The 17170-nt window shown below is 45.0% G+C and overlaps 1 protein-coding gene across 1 annotated transcript; it reads left to right on the top strand.

The window, feature by feature from the left end:
- Positions 1–212: 212 nt before the first annotated feature.
- LOC143962144 (E3 ubiquitin/ISG15 ligase TRIM25-like) lies at positions 213–15798 on the top strand. Its single transcript, XM_077471475.1, has 2 exons — positions 213–1277; positions 8195–15798. The coding sequence occupies exons 1-2, from the start codon at positions 502–504 to the stop codon at positions 8787–8789; spliced, it is 1371 nt and encodes a 456-aa protein (XP_077327601.1). The 5' UTR covers positions 213–501; the 3' UTR covers positions 8790–15798.
- Positions 15799–17170: the final 1372 nt, after the last annotated feature.

Here is a 17170-nt window from a genome sequence, read left to right as displayed (position 1 = left end):
TCCTGCCTTATGTCACCCCCCTCTATGCTCCCATTGGTCTCCTCCCCAACCTCGCCGTTCATTAATTGCTGTGCATCCTCATGGAGCAAGTGACTGACACTGTGCTGAAATATCTCAGATGACTTCTCCATGCCAATTGGTGGGGCAATGACAGGAGTATCTGTGGGTAAGGAGGAAGAACAGGGAGCTTCAATCTATTCTGATCCTGGAAGACAGAGGAGGTGGAGGATGAAGACTTGATTAGACTCCACGGTCTTCTCTTCAGCTCTGGGTGTATAACAGGCTTGCTGCCAGAAAAATGTGCCCCACCCCTAGGTGCTGCACCCCGATGTGGTCTGTGGGTACAAATGCTGGAAGAAAAGTATGTCATGGTGGCCCTCAAGGGGTTAAATAGATGTTTATAAGTGTAAATGTACACAGTCATGGGGCGTGTCCTAATCTGACATAGAAAGGTTTCTAAGTCAACAGAGAGCTGAGCTCAGCCTCACCCTGTGTAGGAGGATGTCACCCCTCCCCCATCCACATTCCTCTCCGGTGTCAGAGATTTTCAGTCTCGTTTCTCTTCTGCTGTCAGCGATGGCGTCTGGTGATCTGAGAGCTGAGTTGGAATGTTCCGTCTGTCTGAACATTTATACGGATCCTGTAACCCTGAGATGTGGTCACAACTTCTGCCGGGTCTGTATTGATGGTGTGCTGGATACACAGAGGGGGTCTGGAGGATATTCCTGTCCTCAATGTAGAGAAAAGTTTCCGGATCGGCCTGCACTGCACAGGAACATAACACTACGTAACATAGCAGAGACTTTCCTGTCTCCTCTGCCACATCAAGAGGAGTTCGGAGTCTTCTGTACTTACTGTGTGGACTCTCCTGTACCTGCTGTTAGATCCTGTCTGCTCTGTGAGGTTTCTCTGTGTGATAAACACCTGAGAGTCCACAAAAAGTCCCCAGAACACGTCTTATGTGACCCCACCTTGTCCATGGAGAGCAGGAAATGCTCCGTCCATAAGGAAGTTTTGAAGTACTTTTGCACCAAAGATAACGCCTGTATCTGTGTGTCCTGCAGTTTGGCTGGAGAACATCGGGGACACCAGGTGGAGACACTGGATGAGGCTTCTGAGAAGAAGAAGGAGACACTGAGGAATGTTCTGCAGAAACTTCTGACAAAGAGAGAGAAGACGGAGGAAAGAGTCCAGAGTCTGCAGGAACACCGGAAGAAAGTAGAAGAAGAAACAGCCGGTGACACCAAGAGAGTCACTGCCCTGTTTAGAGACCTCAGGTAGACATGTGCACTGACAAAAAATTAATTTGTTTTCTTTTCATTCTTTTTTTTGCTTTTTTTGAAAATTCGGAAATTAGAAAATTCGGAAATTCAGAAATCCGAAAGTTTCAAATTTCCAAATTTCAGAATTTGGAATTTCAAATTTCCAAATATTCAAATTTTCCAATACCCGAATTTTCCAATTTCCGAATTTTCCAATTTCTGAATTTAGAATTTTCCAATTTCCAAATTTTTGGAATTCAAAAATTAGAAAACCCAAAAATTTGAAAATATGAAAAAATGCAAAAAAATCTCTAAAATTCAAAATAATAACTAGCGTTAAATTATAGGTATTGAAATTTCCTTTCAAATTTGGCTGTTAGTGAATGTAACAAATACAAATGTATCTGAAGTTATGAATTTTCAGAAATAATGAATGTTGCATCTAAACAAATGGAATGGAACAAATTTGTAATTAATAATAACAGAAAATTGTACCATACTTACCGTAATTTTCTTTTCCTGGTGCCTATCCATGGCAGCATACCTGTGACAAGCTCCGCCTTGGCTCCTCCCTCAGGACTAGTGAATATTATAAAATAAAAGGTTAGTACAGCCCCCGCATTCTCCGTAATATAGAATACCGAGGGTGGGATTGTATGCTGCCATGGATAGGCACCAGGAAAAGAAAATTACGGTAAGTATGGTACAATTTTCTGTTTTCCTGGTGCCTCCATGGCAGCATACCTGTGACAAATAACTAGCTGAGATGGGTGGGATGCTTAGAAGTCTATTTTAAAGAAATTATTATTTAGAAGAAGCGAGGGCTGATGTGACTGCCTGTCTGCCAAACTCCACCGATGCAAGAGCCCCTGGGTCCACCCTGCAATGTTTCAGAAACGTATGTCGGGACGACCAAGTCGCTGCCCCACAAATAGTTTCAATTAACACATTCGCTCTTGCCGCCCAAAAGGCAGAAACTGCTCTGGTGGAGAGCGCCCTGACCGCCAAAGGGGGTTCCAGCCCCTTTGTCCTGTACCCCTTGTGAATGAGTCTAACGATCCATGAGGCAATCGTTTTTGCTGACGCCTCCTTGCCTTGGTGTTTGCCCCAGGGAATTATAAACAGCCTGATGGAATCCCTGAATGATGCTGTGGCCTGCAGATAGCATTTCAAAGTGGAGGCAATGTCTAGCTCATGAAGAGAACCAGAGTCCTGTTCTGAAAATGTTGGGAGTGCCCAAGGTTCTGACATGTTTAAGGATGATGCGACTTTGAGAATAAATCCTCGCACTGTTCTGAGTTCTACTCTGTCCGGATGGAATATGATATGATTATGATCTGCACCTAAAGCTTGGAGCTCTGAAACCCGTCTGCCAGAGGTTATAGCTATCAGGAAGGCTAGCTTCTAGGCTAGATTCCAAAGCGATGCTGACTCCGAAGGGGCAAAAAGGTGGACTGGCTAAGGACTCTAGGATAATAGCAAGGTCCCAAGAGGGAAAAGATTGTTTAGTTGGCGGTCGGATCTTTTTGACAGCTTTGAAGAACTGTATTATTAATGAGTCCTCGGCCCATCTTCTACTGGTTTGCCAATGAAATTGCTGATACCTGTACTTTTAGTGTACCTAGTGCAAGACCTAGGTCTAGGCCTGCCTACAAAAACTCAAGAATTTGAGAGGATGATGGGGAATCTGGATCACAGCTTCTGCCAATCATGAAGGCCCTGAACTTTTGTTTGTGGATGGTTTTCTTGCCTTGAGCGGGGTTGCGATCACTTTGTTGGAACACCCTAGAGATTGGAACCTTTCCCTTTCAGCTGCCAGATGTGAAGATCCAGCCTGCGGGGATCTGGAAGGGTGTGACATCCTTGCGAGAGGCGAAGAGGTATTATTGGAACCTTGACTGGAAGTCGGGTACTTAGATACATTGCTGTGGGGAACGAAGGACGTGTTGGCCAGTACAGTAGGACCGTTATCACTGTCGAGGTTTCTATCATAAGCCTTGACAAGAATCTTGGAATGAAAGGCCGTCGAGGGAAGGCATAGGCCTGATTGCATGCCCAGGGGGCTGAGAGGGCATCTAATGCCTCCGCTTGGGGTTGAGGAAGCCTTGAGATGCACCTTGGAAGCTTGGTATTGAATGCTGTTACAAATAGGTCTAGCTCGAGGGGACCCCACTGGTTCACTATCCAGTCGAAAATCTCCGGGTGTAGAGACCATTCGTTGGCATCCGCAAACTTGCGGGAAAGGCGGTCGGCCCTCAAGTTGAGATGGCCGGGCAGATAAACTGCCCTCAGGTCCTTTAGATTCCTTTCTGCCCAGAGTATTATGGGTTCCACCTCCTTCAGGAGGGACCTGCTGCGTGTCCCCCCTTGCCGGTGTACATAGGATACCGCAGTCCTGTTGTCCATTCGGAGGAGAACAGGTTTCCCTGTAATCTCGAACCTTAGGGCTAGTAACGCAAGGTAGGCCGCTCTGACCTGCAGGACATTCGACACCAGGCCTGTTGTATGGAAGGACCATCTACGCTGCACTGAAATCCGGTTGCAGTGTGCTCCCCAACCTGCTGCACTGGCATTGGTATTAAATTGTGATCCAGTCGACATGCCCTAACGGGCGTGATTTCAGAAGTGTCTGTTTCTTCATCCACCAATGCAGACTCCTGAGCATCAAGGTCGTCAAGTGTATGGGTTGGGATAGATACCACCTGTTCCAGAGTCTTTTGCCAGCAGTAGAAGGTCGTCCAAGTAGTGGCATACCCGAAGCCCCAATTCTCTCAGAGGGGCTATGATGGCAATTGGGGTCTTTGTGAAGACTCTTGGCGATGTGCAGAGGCCCAATGGAAGACTCTGGAATTAGAGATGTACCTGCCCCACCGCCAATCTCAGATACTTCTGGAAAGGAGGGAGTATGGGTATATGCAGGTAAGTGTCCTGCAAGTCTATTGACAACATCCAGCCCGCTGGTTGGTCTACACAAATAATCGTTCGTAGTGACTCCATTTTGAATCTTACTAGGAAGAAATAACGATTTAGACTTTTTAGGTCTATCACGGGTCTCCACCCTCCATTTCTCTTGGGGACTGGAAACAGGGTTGAGTAAAAACCTGAAAATCTCTCTGATGGAGGCACTGGAACTACTGCTTGCTGTTACTGCAAGGAGAGAAGAAATTGCTGTAGCACTTCCGTTTTTTAGGGGGGAACCTTGACACCCTTGTCAGGGAGAAGAAGACCTTGGGAGGTTTGTCTAGGAACGGCCAGAAATGGCCGTATTTGACTGTGGAGACTACCCAAGAATCCCTGCACTTTTGCTCCCAGATCTTTGAGAAGTGTTTTAGCTTGGCCCACACAGGACTCGCTTGGGCTGGCCAGGCGTCGAAAGGATTTAGTAGAATCCTGTGGGGTAGGCATTGGTCTCTGTCTTCGGGTTTTGAGGAACGTGGACTGTGTGCTTTCCCAATTATGCCTGAAGCCTTTTCCCTGCCTGGACTATCGGTAATCCTTATTCTTGGAGTATTGGAATATGGGTGCGATTGTCCTGGAGCGCCTAGATCACCTGTCTTGGGGTAGCAGGCCTGATTTTCCACCAGTGACTCGAGAGATGTCCTTGTCCAGTTTTTCCCCCAAACAAGGCTTCACCATCAAATGGTATCTTGCACCAGTTCTGTTTGGAGGCGATATCTGCTGCCCACGGTTTCAGCCACAAGGCCCATTTGGCCATAACTGTGTGGAGCATTGCCCTTGCGGAGCAACGAATTGAATCGATGGCGGCTTCACCAATAAAGTCTGCTGAGAACTTCAGCTCATCCAAGGCCTTGATTATATCCTCCTCTGGGATGTCCTGTTGGATTGCTGACTCTATATTATCTGTCCAGACGCGTAGCGCATTGGACACTGATGTCAGGGCTATGACAGGTTTACAGGCGTTGTCTGCCATCTGGAGCCTTAAAAGAAGTTGAGTCTTCCAGGGGCAATGTGACATTCTTTGCCAACCTTACCACTGCTGCATCGACCACTGGAGAACCCTCCAGCATTGCGGAATCAGGCTATGAGAGAGGGAATAACTTTCCCAACCGATTAATAGAGAACATTTTCTCTGTCTTTTCCCACTCTTCCTCAATCACATCCCTGATCTCGTCCATGAGAGAAAAAACGGAGATCTGGCGTTTGAGAAAGGGGAAGTACGATTTAGACTTCTTAAACCTTTGTGTTGGTCTCTCCCAGCCGATCGTTTGTTTAGCTGCCTGTACATAAGGCTGGACCATGGCGAAAGCAAAGCCAGAGGCATCTAGGTCATCAGATGATTCCTCTGAGATGGCATTTAGAGGAGGATGCCGGCGTCAGACGAAAAATTCCACTTGTGGACAGCCCCGGGATGGAAGCCTCAGCCTCAGCCGTTTGCTCCTGAGGAGGAGACGCTGGTTGTTGCGTCGTCATTGTGGCTACCAATTCCGCAAGGGAGTCCTTTACTGCTTTCTTAAGTAGGTCCGCCATTTGCAGACCTTCAGCTGCATCGTCCCTGAGGCAATCTCAAACAGATCAGTTTGTCTGAAAGTGGGGCAGCTCCACACGCCTGACATCTTGGAGATCTAGGTCTCGGGGAGCATGAGTGATGGCGCCTTTTTGGCCGATGCTTTCTGCCACTTCTATAATCCCCATGCCAGGACGACCTGTCTCTGCTGTGACTAGAGTCATCATCGTCTTCATGTCGCCTTGAGGTCCTCTTAGACATCTTCTGGCGTACAGGACTGAAATACATAAAGTACCAGCCTGAGTGCACTCTTTTTTTTTTTTTGTTTGTTTTTTAAAGTGTATCAACTTACCTGGACGTAGGTCCTTACCTCAGGTGTAGAGTAGGATCTTGTGCGGGTGGCGAATGGCTCATACTAGACGGATTAGCAGAAGCAGCAGCTAAGAAAAGAGTTTTAGAGGAGAAAAATCAACCAACCGTGTCCTTGACTGGAAAAAGGGACTTCAATAAATACATCTAAAATACGTCTAAATCTACATTTTGTCTTCTTGTCCCTTTTTTTTTTTTTTTTTTTTTTTTTTTGGGGGGGGGGGGGGGGGTTAAATTATATATATATTTTAATTTTTTTTTTGTAAATAAAATAACTTATTTAATTATTATTATTTTTTTGTAAATAAAGTAATTTATTTAATTATTTTTTATTAATTTTATTTAATAATTTAATATGTTTATTTAATTTTATACTATTTAATTAATTAATTAATCCATCTTCTCTTTTTTTTTTTTTTTTCATTATATTAAAGCTCAGAGTAGCAGTTCTCCCTGCAGCCACAGGCGTCCCACTGAGCCCATCAGGGAGATAAACAGTAGAACAGGAGAGGCAGGGCACGCCTCTATCCTGTCTTTGACATTTTGAGGGCACAGACGTCACTGTGCCCTTATCAAAGATGGCCGCCGCGGCCTCCGAATCCACTGCGCATGCGCCGATCGGCGGAACAGTAAGCTAGAAGCCTCACACCGCCGGCGCATGCGCAGAGCACGGCGGGGAACGCCGAAAGTTAAATAAAACGCCGGCGCTGAGCGCGCGCAGCTCCTATGGAGCCGGGAATGGCGGTAGGGGCTAAGAGGGAGATTTTTTCTCTGAGAGAAACAAACAAATGGGAGGTCAAAAGAAAAGAAACAAAGAAACAAAGAAATGGAAGGTTGGGGAGGGGAAGAGAGCAAAAGAGAGAGGAAAGAGAAAAGGGAAAAGATAAAGATATAAAACCTAAAAGGGAAAGGAAAGGAAGGAAGAAAAGAGAGAAGGGGGGGAAAAAAAAAAGAAATGTAGAAATAGCTGCTGCCTCCGTTACCATGAATGAGCTGGTGCCTGATCAATTTGCAGATAAAGCTCTTACTTAAGAGACAAACTGCTTGTCCCAAAAGATCCTACAGAAGGGACTTCCAACCTTATAAGCGCGTTTAGCTGCCCAAGAGAAGGAACTGCGTCTGGGAGAGGCTTGAACCCGGACGGAAGCTGCCGACTGCAGGAGGTAAGGACGCCGACCAGAATTCACTGCCATGAGGTATGAGGAAAAAAAGGAGAATGCTGGGGCTGTACTAACCTTTTCTTTTATAATATTCACTAGTCCTGAGGGAGGAGCCAAGGCGGAGCTTGTCACAGGTATGCTGCCATGGAGGCACCAGGAAAAAAAGGATTTGTTATTATTATTATTTTTAAATCATTACTTTCCTTTTGTGTAGATCCGTTATTTGAGATAATTTGTAACTTTAGATGAATTCATATTCATTACGTTCACTAACAGCCAAATTTGAAAGAAAATTCCAATACCTGTAATTTAATATTTATTATTGTTTAATCTTTATTTCAGATTTACAGGTTTTCAAACTTTCAGATTTTCATTCTTTGGAATTTTCAAATTTAAAATTTTGGAATTTTCTGATTATGATTTTTATTTTAGAATTTTCAAATTTACACATTTTTGAATTTTCAGATTTTCATTCTTATTTTTGAATCTTCACATTTTTTAATTTTTTAATTTTCAAATTTACAAATTTACAAATTTTCACATTTATGAAATTTAGAATTTTTTAATTTCCAAATTTAAAATTTTCAAATGTCTTAATTTAGAATTTTTGCATTTCAGAATTTTCCGAAAATTCGAATTTACGAATTCTCCAAAATTTAGAATTTCCAAGTTCGAATTTCAAAATTTAATTTTTTTGAAATCTCAAATTTACAAAATGTTTAATTTCTGAAATTTTGAATTTTCCAATTTCTGAATTCCAAATTTCCAAAAATTTAAAGTTTCGTAAAATTTGGAAATTCGAAACTTGGAAATTCTAAATTTCAGAAACTCAGAAATTGAAAAGTTCAGAAAATTGGAAATTTCAGAATTGTCAAATTTGTCAAAATTCGTTAAAAAACGAATTCAGAGCTAAACAAATTGCACATGTGTAATCTTAGGAGACGTCTGGAAGACCTGGAGAAGAGAGTCCTGAGGGACATCTCCGGGAGGGCAGAGCGGATCTCTATCTCCATCCAGGATCTGGAAATAAAGAAGGAGGAGCTGTCCAGGAAGTTGCGTCACATTGAGGAGCTGTGTAACGTGACGGATCCACTGACTGTCTTACAGGAATCAGACACAGGTGACTTGTGTGATACTGAGGATGGAGATAATGAGGACAGAGAGAGACATGAGGAGCTCCTCCATGATGGAGGGGGTCTGGGTGTGGCGGGGGTCTTACACACAGGTTTATCTGATATAATAACAGAGGTAAATGTATACTTCTATATACAGGGAGCTGCAGACATATTACTGGATGGAAACACAGCTCATAATATTCTACAGATATCAGATGACAGGAAAACTGTATCCTGGTCAGATATAGACCAGAATCACTCAGAAACACCAGAGAGATTCCAGGATTGTTATCAGGTGTTGAGCAGTCGGAGTTTCTCCTCAGGGAGACATTACTGGGAAGTGGATGTCGGGGGGTCAGAGAGCTGGAGAGTCGGGATGTGTTACCCCAGTATAGGGAGGAGAGGGGGGAGTCAGTGATTGGATGGAATAAGAAGTCCTGGGGATTGGACAGGACTGGTGATCAGTATTATGTGATACATGAAAGTAATCGGACCCTCTTACCCACCAATCCCTCCAGTAACAGAGTCAGGATATATCTGGATTATGAGGCCGGGCGGATCTCCTTTTATGATCTGTGTGAACCGATCCGACACCTCCACACCTTCACCACCACCTTCACTGAGCCCCTCCATGCTGGGATACGTGTATGGGAAGGTTGTATAAAGATATGTGGGGGAGGCGGGAGATGTGAGAACTCCGCCCACAGTCTGGTGACATCACAGTGGACGGTTGGTGGGATTGGTTCATTGATCAGCCAATGATTTGGAGGAAGTGGTGGCTCCTGGGAGAAGTCTGAGGGCCTCCTTCTGAAAATACTAGTTCCCTGGCTGTGTGTAATGTAAGAACTTATAAAGTGGTAGTAAAGACAAAATATAAAATGACGGATATGACGGCGTCTGTCACTGACATGAACACAGCAGTCTTTGTTTTTTCGGAGTCCTCCTGAAATTTTGTTCTTTTACCTGTTGGTTCTGCTGTTATTTCCCAACTTCCTATAACAGACCAATCTGTCCAGCAAAAGTGGCAGTTAGAGGGTTGGGACAAACCATTCACCAATGACAGGGGTGCTTACAATTATCAGCTTTTATTCAATAATGTAAAACCTTTATCCCAAAAGGAGACACAAATGTTGGTGTAACGGCTTATAAAGTGTTATCTGGAGTTCTCCTTTAATTTGTTAGTCACTTATGTAAAATCCATCTAAATCTACTAGTCCGTCCAACACCCCCCTCTCCAGACAAGGCTGCTGTCCAAGGGGGTCTCCACTGCCCCTCCATAGATAGAGGAGCCACCCTAAGACAGGAAGTGTGTTACTGGCAGGATCACCAGGGGAAAATAAAGGTAAAAACAGAAAAGGAATGCAGCCACCACATCTAAGGATTGGTAAGCTCCAATAATTGTCATTTCAGTTTTGGGATTTATTACCACTTTAAGTCTCCGACCCGGAACAAGCATGGGGGGAATAAGAATCAGAAAAGAGTCAGAATTCCTTATCTCTATACTTGTTCCGGGTCACAGACTGAGACAGTAATGAAGGCAAAGCATCAGCATGACAGCCAGGGAACTAGCATTCTCACAAGGAGAGTAATGGTAGAAAATGGCGGCCCCCATGATTCTCTCATGACAGGGGCCCTTTAACCCTTTCTCTTGCACAACCGTTTTAGCATTTTTTTGCACACATGTTTAACCACTTGCCGCCCGCCCTATTACAAATTGACGGCGGCAAAGTGGTTTCATAATCCTAACCGGACGTCATATGACGTGATTAGGATTATGAGCCGCTGCGCGCCCCCGGGGGCGCGCATCGCGGCGATCGTTGTTGCGGGGTGTCAGTCTGACACCCGGCAACTACGATCTCAGTAAAGAGTCTCCGACGGAGACTCTTTACCATGTGATCAGCAGTGTCCAATCACGGCTGATCACAGTGTAAATGGGAAGAGCCGGTGATCGGCTTTCCCTCACTCGCGTCTGTCAGACGCGAGTAGAGGAGAGCCGATCGGCTGCTCCTCTGACAGGGGGGGTCTGTGCTGATCGATTATCAGCACAGCCCCCCCGAGGATGCCCACACTGGACCACCAGGGACACCGCTAGACCACCAGGGAAAAGGTAATAAAAATCCATAATCCTCCCTAGACCACCAGGGTGCCACTCAGCACAATGGGTGCCAATCAGTGCCCATAATGGATGCCAATCAGTGGCCACAATGGGCATCACTGATTGGCATGCATTATTGTTTGGCACTGATTGGCATCCATTACTATAACACCGATGCCGCCTATGAGTGCCCACCTGTGCCGCCTATGAGTGCCCACCTGTGCCGCCTGAGTGCCCACCTGTGCCGCCTATGAGTGCCCACCTGTGCCGCCTATCCATGCCCACCTGTGCCGCCTATCTATGCCCACCTGTGCCGCCTATCCATGCCCACCTGTGCCGCCTATCCATGCCCACCTGTGCCGCCTATCCATGCCCATCCGTGCCGCCCATCCGTGCCGCCCATCTGTGCCAGCTATCAGTGCCAATTTGTGCCACCTATCAGTGTCCGTCCGTGTCGCCCATCCGTGTCGCCCATCCGTGTCGCCCATCAGTGCCGCCTATCAGTGCCACTTCATTGGTGCCCATCAGTGCCACCTTATCAGTGCCCATCAGTGTAGCCCCATCAGTGCCCATCAGTGAAGGAGAAAACGTACTTATTTACAAAGTTTTGAAACTGAAACAAAAAAAAACATTTTTTTTTTCAAAATTTTCGGTATTTTTTTATTTGTAGCGCAAAAAATAAAAACCGTAGAGGTGATCAAATACCACCAAAAGAAAGCTCTATTTGTGGGAAAAAAATGATAAAAATTTCATTTGGGTACAGTGTAGCACGACCGCGCAATTGTCATTCAAAGTGCAACAGCGCTGAAAGCTCAAAATTGGTCTGGGCAGGAAGGTGTTTAAGTGCCCTGTATTGAAGTGGTTAACCGCTTGCTGCCCGTCGGCCGTCATATGACAGCTGGGGGCGGCGCGGCTCTCGTTCTGGGTGGACATCATATGACGGCCTCCCAGAATGACCGATCACGTGTGCCCGTTGGGGTGCGCATCTTGGTGATCGGTGGTGCGGTGTGTCAGTCTAGCACACCGCCACACCAATCTTGGTAAAGAGCCCCTGATTATAATTTATTTATTAGTAATGGCAATTTTTTTATCATGACTGTGACATTGCAGCGGACACATCGGACACTTTTGACACCATTTTGGGACCATTGACATTTATACAGTGATCAGTGCTATAAAAATGCACGCGTGCGCGCTTGCCGCCGGTGACGCAGTGACGTACGGTTACGTCGTTTTGCGCACCCGTGTCCCTTTGACGACATATATCGGCGTGAGCCGGTCGGCAAGTGGTTAAAATTGTGTGCACCCCTGAAATGACAACAATCTTTGGTGCGCTTTATTTTCATAGACGACACTTTACAAGCCCCTACAGGTCATCAGTTTAGAGATAACTGTGAGTAATGGGCTGAGAATTTCTTCTCTCACTCCGGTGTGTGTGGTGATATGTAATGTGCAGTGCAAGCAATGGCCTTGTGTGTAGGTGTCCCTGAAACATGCATTTACATTCATACGTGTATTGGGGGGGTGGGGCACTCAAAAATGTTGGGGTAGGGGTGAATATAGGGGCAATTTATGTGTAATATCATCGCTCCCAACTGTCCCTGATTTGGAGCAAAGTCCCTCTGTCCCTCTTTCCTCCTCATCTGTCCCTCATTTTGGTCTGATCTATATAGATGTATATAAAATGCACTTTTTATCTATCAAAAACTGTTTCCCACTTTCATCCAATTTCTAAATTGCTACATTTGTAAATGTTAAAAGCCAATATAAAGGAAGAGTCGTGGTAAAGAAATCCCTTGTGGATTTAATTAACCTTTTTTTTGGTTATTTCTCCTTTAACGGGGTGTGGCAGGGGGCGTGTCCTATGCCTACATACATTTGCTGGTAGGTGTCCCTCATTCCCATCTCATAATGTTGGTCGGTATAGTAATATTTTTACATTTCTATTTTACTAAACTTTTTTTCGTCACATGGAGACAATGTGATGCTTTTTTGGGTAACTGGTTCTCCTTAACCACTTGCTGACCGTCCGCCATCATTATACGGCGGCAGAATGGCTCCCCTGCGCGAAATGCCGTAGCTGTACGGCGGGTGCTTTAAGGGGTACAGGGAGCGTGGACACGCCTGCCACATAATCGAGGAGCCGATGTGCATGCCCGGCGGCCACAATGTCTGCCAGGCACCCACGATCGCACCTGACAGAGCCAGAATGGGGATTTGTGTGTGTAAACAAACAGATCCCGGTTCTGTTAGGGGTGAGGAGACAGATCTTGTGTTCCTAATGCTTAGGAGCAGCGATCTCTCTCCTCCCCCAGTCAGTCCCATCCCCCCACAGCAAGAAACACCTTCCAGATCCTTGATCGCCCTCTAGTGTTAACCGCTTCCCTGCCAGTGACATTTATACATAGTTAGTAAGGTTGAATAAAGACACCCGTCCATCCAGTTAAACCTGAGTGAGTGTCTACAATTGTCCCTATCCCTGTACATTGCACACTCACATCGGTCCCTACCCTCAAGGAGCCCACAATACAAGGCCCCCATTCATATACTAGGGCCAATTTTGGATAAAAGCCAATTAACCTACCTGCATGTCTTTGAAGTGTGGGAGGAAACTGGAGTACCCGGAGGAAACCCACGCAGGCACAGGGAGAACATGCAAACTCCAGGCAGGTGGTGTCATGGTTAGGATTCGAACCAGCGACCCTTTTTAACTCTAGGCGGAGTGCTAACCACTACGCCACTGTGCCACCCGATAATACAGTAATCAGTGCATTTTTATAGCTCTGATTGCTGTATAAATGTCAGTGGTCCCAAAATAGTGTCAAAAGTGTCTGATCTGTCCGCTGCAATGTTGCAGTCCCACTAAAAATCACTGATGACTTCCATTACTAGTAGAAAAAAAAAATGCCATAAATCTATCCCCTATTTTCTAGATGTGATAACTTTTGCACAAACCAATCAATATACGCTTCTTGCGATTTTTTTTTTACCAAAAATATGGAGAAGATATATATCGGTCTAAACTGATGGAAAAATATAAAATAGAAAAAAATGAAATATTAAATATCGCAAAAAGTAAAAAAAAAAAATAATAATAATATTTTGTTTATAGAGTAAAAAATAAAAAAAACGCAGAGGTGATCCTATACCACCAATAGAAAGCTCTATTTGTGGGGGAAAAATTGACGGTGACGGGTATTTTAACCACTTGCTTACTGGGCACTTAAACCCCCCTCAGTCCCAGACCAATTTTCAGCTTTCAGCGCTGATGCACTTTGAATGACAATTGCGCGGTCATACAACACTGTACCCAAATGAAATTTTTATCATTTTTTTCCCACAAATAGAGCTTTCTTTTGGTGGTATTTAGTTACAGCTGGGAGTTTTATTTTTTGCTAAACAAACAAAAAAAGATGCAAAAAAAAATCATGTTTTAATAGTTTGTTATAAAATTTTGCAAACGGGTCATTTTTCTCCTTCATTGAAGTGCGCTGATTAGGCGGCACTGATAGGCTGCATTGGTGGGCACTGATGGGCTGCATTGGTGGGCACTGATAGGCTGCATTGGTGGGCACTGATAGGCTGCACTGGTGGACACTGATAGGCATAGTTAAGGCGGCACTAATAGGCACAGATAAGGCGGCACTGATGGGCACAGATAAGGCGGCACTGATGGGCAAAGATGGGCACAGATAAGATGGCACAGATGGGTGGCACGGATAAGTGGCACGGATGGGTGGCACGGATGGGCACTGATAGGTACCACTGATAGATGGGACTGATGGGCACTGATAGGTGGCACTGATAGGTGGCTCTGATAGGTGGCACTGCTGGGCACTGATGGGCGGCACTGCTGGGCACTGATGGGTGGCACTGGGGTGCAGCACCTTTGAGGCAGATTGTGGGCACTGTGGGTGGCACTCTGGGTTGCACTGCTGGGTGGCACTGTGTGTGGCACTGTGGGTGGCACTGTGGGCACTATGGGCACTGCTGGGTGGCACTGATGGGGGGCACTTAGTTTTACTCAGGATGGCACTGCAGGGGGCAGGTGGGCACTGGCAGGGGGCAAGTGGTCGCTCCTATTGCTGGCCGTGATCGGGACTGATGTCCCGATCATGGCCGCCGGTGATCGGCTTTTTTTTTTCTCCTCGCGCTGTCAGCGCGAGGAGGAATAATAGCCGATTACCGGCTCCGTTCTATCACATGATCAGCTGTCATTGGCTGACAGCTGATCACGTGATAAGGGTTCGGGATCGACCCCTTGCACGGATCGGTGATCAGACGAGTCTCATGGACTCGCCGATCACAGAGCGCGCTGTGCGCGCCCCTCAGGGGGCGCGCAGGCCGCTCGTGCATGGGACGACGTCAATAGACGTAGTCCCGGCAAAGTAGATCCGCGCTAATGCCGTCATTTGGCAATAGCGCGGATCCCAAGTGGTTAATAAATAAAATATATAGTGCAGTGCAACCAAAAACTCATAAATCAAGTCCAAATATTGACAAAATTCCACCGCAGTGCAACTTTCAGTGACAGTTCATTGATATCCGGTGACTTCAGACTCTCGCTGGAATGTCTGATATATTTTGTTTATTATCGATGATGTGGAAATATTGAGCTTCATATTTATATCAAGAGGCTTCAAGGGAACCATTGTGAGGACTTTCTAATTAAATGACCATGCCCCGTTAGATGGAGATATATATATGATGAGATTTGGGTCCGGCTCACAAGACTTCTTCATGTTTCTCAAAAGCCGTTTGATGTCTTCAATAGTCGGGTGATAACTAAGTCCCCCGATTGTTTATAGAGATGGACATATCAGAGGAACTGGTTATACTCGGATCAAAGAGGGTTTCTTACCCAACAACCAGAAACATGGTAGACAGAGAGGCACCGAAGAGAGTCTAATGCTTATGTGAGAAACATGATGGCCAACTAGGCTTCAGGTACAGCCAATCAGAATTTGATACAACTCTGAACCAATGAAAGCAGTCCATTTGTGTAATTGGTGGGGGAGGGCAGAGAGGGGACATAAAAATCAAAGCTCCCATTGATGAGCCTCTCTTAGCCTCATGGTCTCCACAAGCATGGTCACATAAGATCTGTCTGTGGAACGTATCCGTATTATCTTATTTCTCTTTTCTTTTTTCTCTCCTAGGATTTGCCTTAATACACTGATAGTATTTATATGTTCATTGTAACAATATATCCTTTTTGTATTAATTATCTTTGTCCACTGGCAACATTGTATGTGTAACATCACTACGTTATATTTGGTGATATCTGATTATTCTAATGTTTCTTTTCTCTATAAATAAAATGTGATTGTTATTATTTTTGCACATTTATCATTCATTTTTTTTTATTCTATCCATAATAGCTGCAACCGCATTGGGTGATTCTTATATAGACAAAAGGTTTTAATCATTTATTTTATTTTCACAATCACATTGTTTATTGCGCTGATTATATATATTTTTCACAATTACAGTTATTTTATTCCTCCTTTTCCTGTTTCTATCAATGTTGGCAGCTTTCAGTCCTGGAAATCAGTGGCAGCTTTCAGTCCTGGAAATCAGTGGCAGCTGGTGCTCAATTTTTTTTGGGAGAGGGCGCAACATTTTTGAAAAAAAAATATCAATTGCAGCCACTGTGCCCATCAATTGCAGCCACTGTGCCCATCAATTACAGCCACTGTGTCTTCAAACGCTGCCACTATACCATCAAATACTGCCACCGTGCCCATCAAATGCAGCTACTGTGCGAAACGCTGCCACCTTGCCCAACGCTGCCAGTGTGCCCATCAAACAATATATGAGGAATAATGAGGTTGTCTCACTTCCTGGTAAAGCAGAACTCCGGGCTGTATTCATGTATACAGAGCCGTATTCATTTATCTCTTCTATCTGCCCGGAGTTCAGCTTTATATTAGAGAAGACACCCCGACATTCTCCTCCTCATTGCTGTCCTAAGATTTTGTTAGATTATTTTATCTGAATGTTTTTTTTTTCTTAAGTCTTCATTTATATAGAGAAATGTTCTTTTATCATATAGTGATAGGAAGTGATGAGGATTTAGGCCCCATTCACACTTGTGCGACTTGTCATGTGACTTTGGACCCCAAAGTCGCACAAGTCGCTCCCCATATTCCCCTATGAGTACTGTTCATATCTGTGCGACTTCAAAGTAGTTCCTGCACTACTGTAGTCTGACTTTCAGGCACAGACCTCAATGTAAACCCTCAAAAGTCCCATGAAAGTCACACCTGCATAATATAGAATCAATTTTGATGTGACTCTGGATAAGTGTGATAAGTGCAGAACAGAAAGATTTGTTAGGTTTCTTTATTTTCTAGTGAATTACACATTTTTAACTCAATTGCAATTCAAATTCATCAGCTGTCAGCGGGTTTTCCCACTGACAGCTGAATAAAGAAAAAACAATGCCAGCAATAAAAAAAAAAGTTGGGGTCCCCCCAATGCATTCCAGGCCCCTCGGGTCTGGTATGAATTTTAAAAGGAACCCCATGGCAAAATGTAAAAATAAAATGGCATGGGGTCCCCCCAAAATACATACCGAACCCTTATCCAAGCATGCAGACCCTCAGGTTAGGAAAGGAGGGATGAGTGAGCAGCCCCTCCCCTCCTTAACTATACCAGGCCACATGCCCTCAACTTGGGGGGGGAGTGTCCCATGTTGATGA

Source organism: Lithobates pipiens, unplaced genomic scaffold (genome assembly GCF_037356315.1).
Source record: "Lithobates pipiens isolate NorthernLeopardFrog02 unplaced genomic scaffold, aLitPip1_a1.2 Scaffold_8, whole genome shotgun sequence".
NCBI classification, from domain to species: domain Eukaryota; kingdom Metazoa; phylum Chordata; class Amphibia; order Anura; family Ranidae; genus Lithobates; species Lithobates pipiens.
Note: the sequence above shows the minus strand (reverse complement) of the source record. Positions and strands in the feature narration are given on the sequence as shown.